We start from the raw sequence: 12,919 nt of genomic DNA, 5'->3' as shown, positions 1-12,919 counted from the left end.
GTTCGATTGTTAATTAAATGTGTCAAGTGGGTTGGGTCAAGTCAGTCCGCCTTATTAACATGTTAGGTTAGGGTCGAAAAATCATGACATAATTATTAAATGGGTCGAGTTCGGGTCGAGACATTTAGTTGAATACCCCTACCTCGACACGACACAAACCCGACATGCTAACCCAAATTGACACCCTAGTATATATTATCACTCCCATGTTTTCTTGTTGGATATTATTTCAAGGACCAAGAAAACAATCAGTACTTAATGCCTTTTCTTCAGTGGTTTGCTTTTATCATGATCCATGAGATTTTTTTTTTTTTTTGGATATTCATCATGGAAACCCAAGGATATTCCAAATAAAATAAAAGAATAACAAACTTACAAATAAAAAATAAAAAATCCCTATAGAAGAAGAGGTCAATTTTACCCAAGACACACTGAGGTTTGAGGACCTAAAATCATGCTAAGAAATGTATACATATACTCAAAAATATCATGTACACTGCATAATACAATGCATTTACATGAGCAGACTGATTGTTTTATCCATATATGACTATACTCCATTCAACTTTAAGGTGATTTATACTTGGTAAATTATCTAAGCACGTCCACTCTGTTGATGACATCCAATGCGTCGATGACATCCAATGCCTGCTCCTTTTCAACACCAAGAACAATGAGAGGAAGCCCAGAAGAAATCCTCTTAAGAGGCAACAATTCCTTGCTTCCCCTTGTTGGGGAGGTGTTACAACTCTTGCTCAGCCTGCTTTGCTTTTTTAACTCGGTCTTCCCATGATTGAAGTCCTGACTCTTACTGATCCCTGGGGTCAGTCTTTTCCACCCCCCCCCCCCCCCCCCCCCCTTCCCAAAAAAAAAAAAAAAAAAAAAAAAAAACACACACACACACACACAAAGGTAGATTAAGTTAATGGAAGTGTGTGATAGGTAGCGAAATTCTACGAGGTGAATCAAGAAACCTTCTATCAGTACTGAGGGAAGATGGCTGCATTGCATTTCAAAGGACAGATTACTTTTTTACAGAAAACTCATCTTGCATATGCGATTGCCCCTTCTCTGCATCATTAGGCCTGTCAACCAACAAATTATTGTTGCATCTTTATCCAGCTGCATCATTCCAGCTCTTTGATCAAATGGGTTTATTTACTTGACTAATAAAGGGCAGGGTTGGACCACTAGCCAAACTGCCTTGTCCAAACTGAGTCCAATGGCATCTGATTTTATTTAGTGTTTTCTCTTGTAATTTGTTAATCTGTCTCTATGCCACTAAACTTCTAATGTTATAAAGATTTTCATTTAGTCAGCTTTGATGGATTCAGGTACTCCGGTCAAGTTCTGTAGCTCAAAATACAAAGGATGCATTATACCAGAGCTTGCCACCTAGTATAAAATCCGCTTTACGCTCCAAATTACAATCTTTTCATGTTAAAGAAGAGGTATAATCTTATTTGGTGGTATTTTGTTTTACCTTGACATGATATTTAAGTCTCTTTTGAGTAGGTAACTCATCTCCACAAACACCACCCCCCCCCCCCTCTCCATGCTGCACCTACTGAGAAATCAACTGTAGACCATTTCAATGCCGGGGGGGGGGGGGGGGGGAATATATATATAAACTCTTACTTTCAAATTACGTTGCATACAACAGTTCTTTGAAGTTTGAACAGAATTTCTCTATTAAATTTTCTTATGATTTTTTCCTGCAGCTCACTGTCACAGACATCAAAGCTGAAATGGAGAAGACTTTGCAGTGGCTTGTTCCAACTGCCACAAACACAGCCAAGTAAGATGGCCAGCTTTTCTGCCAACGCCTCCTATTAGTGACAATTTTCATAGCCTTAGTTTAATTGCTTCTCTTTTTGTCTAATGATATCAGAGCCCATCATGGTTTTGGTTGGGTTGGCGAGTGGGCAGGCACTGGGTAAGTAAAAATCATAACCTTCTTTTCCCCTTTCCTTAATAAGTTGTTACTGTTTCCTTTTTATTATGGATAATATTCATAATTTTCTTTAATTTAGTTTCATAAGATATGATTTTGCACTCATACAGTTCTGAGGTAAACCGGAAGCCTGTGGTGCAGACTGATTTGATTCGAATTGAGACATTCCACCATGCAGATAAGGAAAAAACTGAAGCCTATGTACTTGACTTATTATTATGGCTTCACCATTTGATCAGCCGAAGTAAGGCTGTTACAAATGGTGGTGGTATGAGACCACCAATTAAGTCCCCAAACAGTAAATCCCAACCAACGACAACTGAGCAGCCCAAGCAAATGCCAACAAATGGCCAGTCACCTATGCTAACAACTGAAGAACAGGAGATGTTGCAGTGTGTAAATAAAGGGGTGGGGGTGGGGGAGTGGATGTGGAATAAGCGATTGAATTTTTTAGATAACCAGAGAGCGCAAGTACACACATAGTCTACTAGAGTCCCATGGAGATTGCTTAGTTCCAAAAACAAAATGTACCCCAAAGATTATAAATATACAGATGAAGAATCTTGAAATATCAGAAAAGAAGAAGGCACGCCACCTTCAGTATCATCCACTGGAATAAAGTTCTCAAAAACAAATGCTAATCCTATTGAGAGGCAGTTCAATCCCTGCAAAAGTCCTCTTATTCCTTTACATCCAAATCGTCCATATTAGACACAAAGGTACTAAATCCAAACTCTTTACCTCCAACATCCCCCAAAACTCGGACTCCAACAATGAAAAGGTTCAATCACTGTGCCCAGCATAGCCCATCTAATGACAGACAACAAAAATACCAACAAACATAAGTCCCCTGGGAGGGAGCACTAGTGAAAGCGATGATCCACCAATTCACCATTTTTCTTAGGAATATAGGACCAATTTTCAATAATCTTCCATCTATTTCTCAAATTATCAACCATAAGAATTTTCCTACAAGCTGCAACCCAAGAAAAGAAGAAAACTTTTGGAGGAGCCTTGCCAGCCAAATAATTTTCCATGGAAAGACCAACTGTAGAAGCTCTCAATGCCTCATTTGTAGCCATCTCTAATTCTTCCCCAAAGAAAATCCTTCATTATTTAGATTATCCAAAAATACTAGCACAGTGAAAGGAGACATAAAGTTTGTATGCATATTGGAGAGAGAACTTGTAATTAGGGTGATTCTCCCACTTTGAGACATGACTTTTTGTTGATTTTGCTACCCTCCTTAGAGTTTTCTAGTAATGCATCCCACACAGATCTAGCCCTGAAAGAAGACACAAGCCATAAGCCCAAAGGAGACATGTAAATAAATACCTTACAACCAAACCAGCAGGCCTTTTCCTCCACCCCTCTTACATCCCCTACTGGAATCCGTTTACTCTTCCCCAAGTTCATCTTCTAGCCAATGGTTGCTTAAAGCATAGTAGGAGTAGAATACAACGAAGAACTCTTATATGGTTAATCTCAGCTCCAAAAAAGAGATGATGTAGCATCTGCAAAGGAGGTATAAGAGATTCCCCATACTTTGTCTCCACTTCTCACCTGAAAACCCATTAGCCGCTCAATGTCTACTGCTCTGTTTATTATATCATGATTAGCCCCCAATAATTCTTCAATGGTATCCCAAGAGGTAGCACAATTGGTTAGGGACCATATCTTATGAAGCAGGTCACTAGTTTAAATCACCCCTTCCCCCTCCCATGGGGCTAAGCTTACTTAACAAAAACCCACCGTGGGGTGGCTACATTGACCAACACGGTTGCATTGTTGCATTTAATTGGGGAACCAAAGGTACAACATCTAATGAATTGTACCTAAGTTTTGTGCAATAAAAAACTATCCGCTGTGAACAGAAGCCACTTAGCTCCATCTTTCCCAACACAACCAATCACATAAAAACCCTTCCCTTTTCAATTATTCTCAAGATAAACATGAACCACCTTCCTCAAGCATGCACTCAAAATTCTTAGATTTGATTTGGAAGATCTTTTTTATTACCCATCTCATGATAGATTCATACACCCTAACAGTGCAAATGTACTTATTCTTTTATCACAATTCACATTTTTTCTCCATCTTATGAACTTATTTCTCAATTTCAGGGAAACAGTACCCAGATCTACTTATAAATTTATTAGAAATTTTCATCTATCAAAATTCACAATTTCCCTTCATCCAATCTCTCAATTTTTTGAAAACAGTACCTAAATATTCATTATAAATTACTTAAAACATTTCCTTCATTAGTAAGATATCCCATCAGATATCAGAAATTATCAATTTCAACAATTAACCTCATCTTTATAAACTCAAAACTAATCATGTTTTCAGGAAAACTCAAAATAGAAAAGGTGGAATAAACTACCGAATGTGAAACAGGCAACTTACGAGAGTATCAATTTGGATCACTATATTTGCATAATGCAATGAAAGGCCAGAAGGTCCCAGTCTTCGATGACTGCTCGGAGATTCATCTGCTGGCTCACAACCTTCTGCAAAATGTGGAACATAGAATCATGATTAATACTTCTGTTCTAACTTTTAGCTGCTAAATATTAATTGCTTAACTGATTATTAAAAACAAGAAATCATATGAGTCTGTGCTAGAATACTCTGGTGATAACTATGGCTCAAAAATTGAGGCGTTTTCATAAAATTTCTGAATTTTGAATCAGCTTTCAGGGAACTTCATAGTAATTGGATCTGTGCAAAATATTTGCAGTTTTTCTTTCTCTTTGCCAATTCAAGCTTGCAGAACTCAACTTTCCAGAAAACGTATCAGAGGTTTGGACAACATCTTACCTAAGGGTATGTTTGGACAGAGGGAGAGGGAGGGAGGGATTTTTCAGCCACATTCCACTCCCCCTACTCTCCCTCCCTCTTCCTCCATCCAAACATAGGGTAAAGGAGATTAAAATGAAACAATAGGTGAGGCAAGCTTAAACATAATTTAAAGATATTAATGCATACATACCAGAACTGCCAAAGGCATTATGTATTTCAAAATGTAAAAATTGGACAATGTCTACAAGCTTCTCCATCACCTGCAATCCAAAGTATTGTACCTTTCAATCAAATTCTTCGGCTTTATCTAATTATTTCTTCTTCTAATTTTTTTTTTTTAACAAGAAAAAAAAAGCCATTGAATCATGAGAGGTAAAAAAATCAAAAGCACTACAGAAAAAAGAAAGGGTTACAACCAACCAACGAAACATGCAAAGATACATACATATAATATGTTGTTAAATACTCTCTATTAGGTTTCATTAGGCGAAAGTTACCATCTTGCATCTAAATCTGTCCTGTCTTTAAATTCATTTCACTTTCCTCACAATCTTCCTTCCCTTCCCCACACCACCCCCCCCTAAAAAAAAAAAAAAAAAACGTGTGTGTGTTTGTATTCTGTCACCTTTAATGGATCCTTCCCGTATGTAATGCACCAGGCCTGTATGATTGCTGTGGGGTGTGACCCCTGACATTCCACAACCAGACTCCTCTGCATGTGGACTCTGTCCTTGTAAGAAACTCAGCTCCTTGTTCTCTCCCTCCTACTAGTTTGCCTAAGTATAAATACTCTCTAGTGCCATCACCTGACATCATTTTCTCTGATGCACTCCTCTGATTAACTGTTTTGTCTACTCATTGCTCTGGCATTTCCTCTCAGTCATAGTAATAGTTGTTACAAGCTATTGTCTCATGCTGCACATCTCTAAAACATTGTGGAATCTTAGGGACATTTCTGCTTTCATAATTAACTCCTCTCTTTCAGTTACTGCTGCTCAAACCATACACATTTGGATCTTTTATCTTCTATGGATTTTGTGCTCTGAGAAAGGGTATTTTAGAGAGACCTCTGCACAATTTCTTCTTCAAATTTTTTTCTTTTTTAATTGGTAAGTTACACACCCAATGGGATTTGAACACATGAACTCACCCTCCAACCCCTTTTAAGGAAGGAGGAATGGCCATTTGAGTTATAATTGATTCAGGAAAATATAGGATAATTAGAGATAAGCAAGGAACAAAAGAGATAAACAGGACAAACCCTAGACTTCCCCACCTAGAATCTGCCTGGAAACCTTAGGCATCACCACCAAACAAAAGAGGAGCACATATTCTCAAGTCATCAATTTCTTAATCAAATTCTATTGCCTTTAACAATTACAAGAGCACCAGTTTAATAGGGTTCATGGATTACAACAATATGGAAAGTACCTAATTAAATCCCATAAGACCCTCAACATTAAAAACTAAATTAAAAAAAAAAAAATTTCTTAAATGACTTTGGTGCTCCTTGCATCAATAACTCATGGCACATTGTCTTCTTCAATTATGAATGGGTTGCTGGAGCTGAGATTTAGAGATACAGATCAGGTTTGGACAGGGAAGGAGATAATAGTTGTTGAAAATGACAACTTTGACCTCTTTTAAAGTGTGAAAAAAGAAAGTCAAGATCGGGAATTGGTCTAAAATGAAAATAATGCAAACATTCCCTTACAAAGAGTATCTTAGCAACACCAACAGATATATAATGGCCAAATAACCCAATAAAGGAATTGTTCATGACAATAAAAATAGTATTTTGGCATACACATTCAGTTAACAGTCTCCAGAAAAGCTATTTAAGCTAGTAATACAAAGTTACCTCTTCCATACTTCTGGACCAGAGGGACTTTTTCTTTAAAACTTTTACTTGCTTTCTTTGGCTTTTCATTTCTCCTCTTATGATCGCAACACTGTCGCCTACATGATAAAGAAAGATTCTAAAAACTGATTGCTATTTAGTAAATTAATAACTTAACCAACGTACTACATAATGAATTATAACTCATCTACACAGATGCACGTGAACATGCGCACTCAACAGATTGAAATCATACTCCAGACTCTCTAATACAACTGTCCATAAAAAATACTACTGGCAATGGAAATGTATCTTGTGTTGAAAACGAATGAAACATGAAAAAGATAAAAGAATAAAACAAGCAGTTAACAATGGCTGAAAAAAAGTTAAAATACTTTTTTACTATGTTTAAAATCCTAGGTAAATTGCTCATAACCTAGAACTAAGAATAAGTTTATTTGACATTAGCCATATATGAGTTCACGTACAAAAAAAATTATTTCCTTTAAATTTAGGTGGTTGATTTTGTCTTCTAAAGAACCCCAGTAGATGAAAAAAAGAATATGGAAAATAAAGTGAAAATTGAAGAAGATAAAGAAAAGGGAGGGGAAAGCTGATCTGGAACTACTAAACAAAATAAGATTAAACTAAAAAAAGACTGATGAAGAAGGGGATGCATTAGAGTGGGAAGGGGGAGTTGGAGTTGGAAATTTTCTTAAACAACATGTCTCAAAAAGATTTTTAAGTTTTGATGCTTGGTCCCTTTAAACTTAACTATTAGACTATAAAAGCCTTCAAGCATGCACAGGAGGTCTTAGTGCATTTTACCCTTTTAAACCACAAATATTATGAAGTGCAAAACAATAGGTATCATATAAATTAACAATCCAAAATAGTTCAGTCCCAACAATAGGTGTTATCGATAATAATGTTAGAGATATCAGGGTTCAAAGTACCTATATAACTTGTACCGCTGTATTTGTACTGCACATTATAACTTGCACCATTTCCTAAGGTTAAGTCTCTTTATATAAACCCCATGGGTTCATTGCAACACAATAATTCACAATAGCATATATGTAGATGTTGAGGGCATTTCACTGTGGACATAGGCCATCAAACCAAACCACAATAATTTTTATGTGCTTCTGCTTTCTCTTTCTTTCTTCTAGCTCACTATTAACCCCAACAATAATTTTAACAAATAACATGGCAACTCATTATAGAGTATCCACCCAAATTTATGCACAAGTCAACTAAAGAAAAACCACACTGACCAACAAAATGGTAAAGAATCCTCATTTGCAATAAAACATTTTTTTAGTGGAACAAATCTTTTTCAAATAATAAAATCCTACCTTACATCATTCTCCATCTCTTTAGGACACATTGACATTTTCATTGCAAGTTCCATTCACGCTAGGTGCCTAATGGACCCAATCTACTATACGCCTTGCTTTCCAAGTCATTGAAAACTTTTACCAAAAGAAGCAGCACAAAAGAACAAACTTTTTTTCTTTCTTTTTTCCTACACTAACTATTATTTGATAAAAGCAGAAATCCTTTGTGTACTACATTAGGGCCATACTATGCAAAATACTGTATCATTACCGTTTACAAAAAACTGCCCACAGTACTAGTAGTAATTAGTAAGGGTGATTTTTTCCATTCCAAATTATTGCATTAAGCTTTAATTACCGTTTGGCTAAATGTTTGGGGGTTTTCTGGCTGATTATTATAGCTTTCAAATTTCACTTGCTTGGTGTTTATAATTGTTGCATTTATGTTTTTCCCCCTCCCTACAGGCACAGTGCGTCAAAATGACAAAAGGCAATCTTACTGTACATCTTTTCCAGTCTCTTTAAAACACATTTACAATTCAAATGCAAGTTTCTTTTCCAATTCTTACCACCAAAAAATGATTTTTTTTTTTTTTTTCCATAAGGTAGTCAATGTAAAAATACTAATAAACTTTTCTATTTTAGTCTAAAATATTTCAAGAAGATTTTCATTTCCTAGAAACCCAGCATTTACTACTCTTAACAGTAACATCACAAAAATTATATGTCTCTGCACGAAATAAGATTCTGCATTTTAAACTTTTTTATTATAAAAAACCTCAGAAATTTAATCACCTCTGTGATTGGCAAGTGACTTATCCTCCTCTTGACGCTTACGCTGATAATCTTGCTCAAATCGATCCAAACCATGCATTTCATGGTATAATTCCTGAGACCAAAAGAAACATAAGAGTTTTCTCCTTTAATATTTGAACTAATAATAATTTGGCACTAAGCACACACATTTCTTATAATCTGGAGACTCAAATAAAATCACAAAGATCTTACATTATGGCCTTCAATTGCAGCTGCAAAAATCAAAGTATATTTAAGTAATAAAACCCTACTCAAGGCAGGAAGAGAGAATGTAACTTTTCTCAAATATGTTTACAGATTTTAACTTCTTTCACTTTTTATATTGGTTAGAAATCCTAATGCTACAACCTGAACCCCTCCACTCCTTGTACCCCAAGCACAGAAGTGCTTGGAAGGTACCAATTGGTCCAATCCACCTAAGAGGCGGTAGGTTTTTAACTTCCTTTGTTTAATAACATCCACTGACAAAGTTTTTTTTTTTTTTTTGGGGGGGGGGGTGGGGGGTGGGTTTGGTTAAGAATTTTACTAGCCAAAAAAAAAAGGATATACAATGAAGCCCAAAACATGCTTTAGAGGTCCCTAATCCCTACCACACCCTAAAGTGGACAAAGGGATTAAACCCTTGACAAAGTACACATAACCTAATAAATAAAAATACTCTCACAACTCGAGAGGCTAGGCCTAAAGCAAAGGCTTCCATCAACACAATGCATATAGTCTCCAACAATAGCTTCATTGTCCATTGCCACATAGTTCAAGGAAAAACAGTTGTAAAGGAGCCTTCCCCCACCATAAACCATGCCAGAAGCCAATAGAGAAATCTATCTGGACCTTGAATTCTATCCTAAATTCCTTATTCATTTCTGTGTCAAAATTACCTCCTCCTTAACTGGCCTGTCAAACCACCCATCATCCACCAAATCATCAGACTTGAATCTAAGATGCTAGAACTCAAGTGTAGCCAGATCAATAGCCATTGCTTGTCTTCCTTAAGGATCAAATTATGATCTAGAATTATTGAATCCAATAATGAAAAATATATAAGTTATATAAAATACATAATAAAGATTGTCAAAAACGTTGTAACTGTTACTGCATTTCACATATACTTGCAAATTAAGAATACCTATTTACAACAGATGAACCAATTTTCTATGCCACTGATTAGCTTTCCAAAATTATTCAAATGATATGTGAAACCAAAATTTATTCATCCAATTTCTTTAATATTTGTTCTAATTCAAAAAAGGCCAATTATCCATTCTGAACAAACAAAAATGCTTTCTCCCTGGTAAAACAAAGGATGATACTCACAGCTGTAGACTGAACCAATGTCATCAGTTGCTGCATCACTGAATCTGCCTCGTCCCTCAGTTGCTTTTGAGGGGTAAGCTTTCTGCTGATTCTGGAAAAAACAGAAAGTCACCAAGTAAGACCAGTGCTTCAATCTGACATATACAGTGAACTTCATAGCCAAACCAAATAAGTGAGTGAAATTTATGATACTTCTCAAAATAACGGTCCAGCTCATGCCACTGAGCATCTTTGCAACGATTTCCAAAGCGAACCACCTCCCCTGAAAATACTTTCAACTCCTCCCTATAAACATAATATAATTTCTCTAAGATAAAAGTTTAAGAAAACAAAGAAATGGAAAAATGAAACTACTAAAAGCAACATCAACCACAGAATGGAAGGCTATCATAAGCATTAGACACTTCATCCAGTATCCACCTCTTGTCAGCCGCAACAATCTGTAGGAGTTCATCCATATCTTCCGATACTAAATTTTGCACACCATCCGAAGGAAGCACCACTTCTTTCAATTGCCTAATACTTCTTTTTGATAGGGATTTCATAAGATTATGTCCTTTCATAATAGTGTTTGCAACCTCAAATGATAAAATTCCAATTTCATTTCCTTTAGTTGCTACTACAGAAACAAAACCACTCCCAGAATTCAAATTTGTCATGCTACTCCCAAGTGTGTCCAAGACCTCTGCCGCCTTCCCAAGCCCAAGAGTTCCAGCCCTGCCTAAACGTGAACTCACCTCCGAGACCTGAAATATTACAGCACTTACTATAGGCTCTTCTACTATGAAAGTTATTAGAATATCTTGTTAACTTTAATAACTAAACGGAATCAAAATGTATAAATTATTATTATGATTATTATTTTTAAAGTTCTGAAGTATGCTCTAATAGCAAAGGAAGTCAAAAGCAGCAGACAGCAACAAGCCAACAACCAGCAGGTTGTATGTTTGCAATGAACAAAGTTTTCCTCTAAACCAAGTTAGAGGAGATTCCTCCAACCTATTATGTGGTGGCTTATAAGATAATTTACATGTATTAAATCACATAATTATTTAAACAAGTCATGTGACTAAAAGTACAGTGGATGGTCTTTCAAGTTGCTACACAACCGGTTTGGGGAAAAATACTATCCAAAATGCAATATGCATACCAGATGCATGTAAGCAGCAACAATTTTTCGACAAGCATGATTGAATGATTGACATCATAAAAAGGACATATTTAAACCCCAAAAACATAAGTCTTTTTTCTTTTTCTTCTTTTTTTCCTTTCCAACTCAATAATTTCTTTTATTATTAATGAGTTACACACGCACCCAATAGGCCTTAAACTTATAGGCGCCAATTGAGCTATATAGCTCATTGACAAATCTTTTGTTTTTTTGAAAATATGGCGTCTAGTTTATGATGATTGCGTTTTTTCGTGCAAGTGAGACTCTACAGCAAATGACTTTTCCAGTTAAGCTACTTGGAAGCGACCCTTCCAACACTACAAATTTCTATTGGTGTTTCCCATTTTATTTCATAATGGTAATAAAAATCTAACATCCAGAAAAGCCCAGATGGCATATTGTTGAATTCAACAAATAGCAACAAAAAAGAAAAGAAAAAAAGAAAATAGAAGAAGTACCTTAGCAACAGCAGCTTGCTTAGAGCGTATTGATCTTGACTTGAGAGAGGCGGCGTTGTAGCGAGGAATCCCATCATAGAAATCATCTTCTGTTGCTGCAGCACCACCTGTACCTGTACCATCTATCTCATAATGCACAACAATCGGCTGTTGTACCTCCTGCTTCGAGTCTTGTACCTGCAGCTTAGTCAAATTACTACTATTGTTCTTCTTCACAGTTGCTGTTGAACCAGTTTTTGTTTTAGCATATTTATTGTTATGACCATGGTCATGTTTTGAACTCCTTGAACACAAACCTCCCATTTCTCTCAAAGATCACCAAACAAAAGGAGAGGCGTTGGTGTTGATGGTGGTGGTGGTGGTGGTGGAATTTGATGATGGAGGAAAGTGCGTGTTTGAAAGTCCACACTCTTGTTTGAATATGAACAAGTTAAAAAAACGAATATATATATATGATGATTGCGACATGGAAAGAAGGAATGCTCATGGGTATTATTGGTTGGTGTTAGGTGGTGGGTATGTGTAGAAGAAGAAGAAGAGGAAGAAGAAGAAGAAGAAGCGGGGGTTTTCACGGAATACTGACTTGGCTTCTTGGAGACTCACTGAACAACTAAAGTCAATGTTCAAACATGTCAGCTGCTATGCTCTTTTTATTTTTTATTTTTTATTTTTTAATGCTAAGTTACACGTTATTTTTACTTACTAATTTTTATCAAAAAAAAAAATTTACTTACTAATTACCGCACACAATATTAATATTTTTATGAACAGTTGATGTGATTAAATTTTTATTAATTTTTTTTGAACTTCTTATTAATATTATTTTTTTATTTACTAATAATTACTCATCATATTAATAATATAATAATATATAAAATATTTTATAAAAAAATTTATACCTTTAATATTATTTTTTTTTTCTGGTGTCATTTTCTACCTCAGCAATTCTCAATTTGTGAAAAATTTTGTAGAAAATGCAGCAGAGGTATGATTTTTTATTTAATTGGTGATGGACGCGTGGTAGTTTGGAAACAATTTCCTATTGAGTTCGGAATGGACCGAATGGTGGTGGCTAAATTATTTTTTATTTTTATCTTTCCTTCTTTTGACTTCTTATTAAAGACGGCATAGTGTTGGTGATAGACACGGATCCAGAAAAAAAGATCTTTGAACCGGTGAAATTCAACTCGTTTCCAGACAATTCATTAGTGTAAATCTCAC

At 35.7% G+C, this 12,919-nt stretch overlaps 1 protein-coding gene across 1 annotated transcript; it reads right to left on the bottom strand.

The window, feature by feature from the left end:
- Positions 1-379: 379 nt before the first annotated feature.
- On the bottom strand, positions 380-12,304 carry LOC112026183 (protein PSK SIMULATOR 1). The gene is made up of 12 exons (XM_065783106.1): positions 11,699-12,304; positions 10,490-10,815; positions 10,262-10,354; positions 10,070-10,160; positions 8,735-8,828; positions 6,621-6,718; positions 4,950-5,019; positions 4,341-4,467; positions 2,847-3,061; positions 2,506-2,639; positions 975-1,000; positions 380-829 (listed from the first exon to the last, which is right to left on the bottom strand). The coding sequence occupies exons 1-12, from the start codon at positions 11,999-12,001 to the stop codon at positions 592-594; spliced, it is 1,815 nt and encodes a 604-aa protein (XP_065639178.1). The 5' UTR covers positions 12,002-12,304; the 3' UTR covers positions 380-591.
- Between the last annotated feature and the right edge of the window lie 615 nt (positions 12,305-12,919).

This window comes from Quercus suber, unplaced genomic scaffold, assembly GCF_002906115.3.
Source record: "Quercus suber isolate HL8 unplaced genomic scaffold, Cork oak 2.0 scaffold_329, whole genome shotgun sequence".
Lineage (NCBI taxonomy): Eukaryota > Viridiplantae > Streptophyta > Magnoliopsida > Fagales > Fagaceae > Quercus > Quercus suber.
The sequence above is the reverse complement of the archived record's forward strand: the minus strand, read 5'-3'. Positions and strand labels throughout refer to the sequence as shown.

Excerpts from the sequence above, each read along its gene's own strand:
- LOC112026183 (XM_065783106.1), bottom strand. The coding sequence starts at position 12,001 with ATGGGAGGTTTGTGTTCAAGGAGTTCAAAACATGACCATGGTCATAAC. Across the intron at positions 10,161-10,261 it reads CTGGACCGTTATTTTGAGAA|AATCAGCAGAAAGCTTACCC; the intron begins GTATCATAAATT and ends TGTTTTTTCCAG. Across the intron at positions 1,001-2,505 it reads TATTTCAAGATTCTTCATCT|CCATCTTCCCTCAGTACTGA; the intron begins GTATATTTATAA and ends AATGCAATGCAG.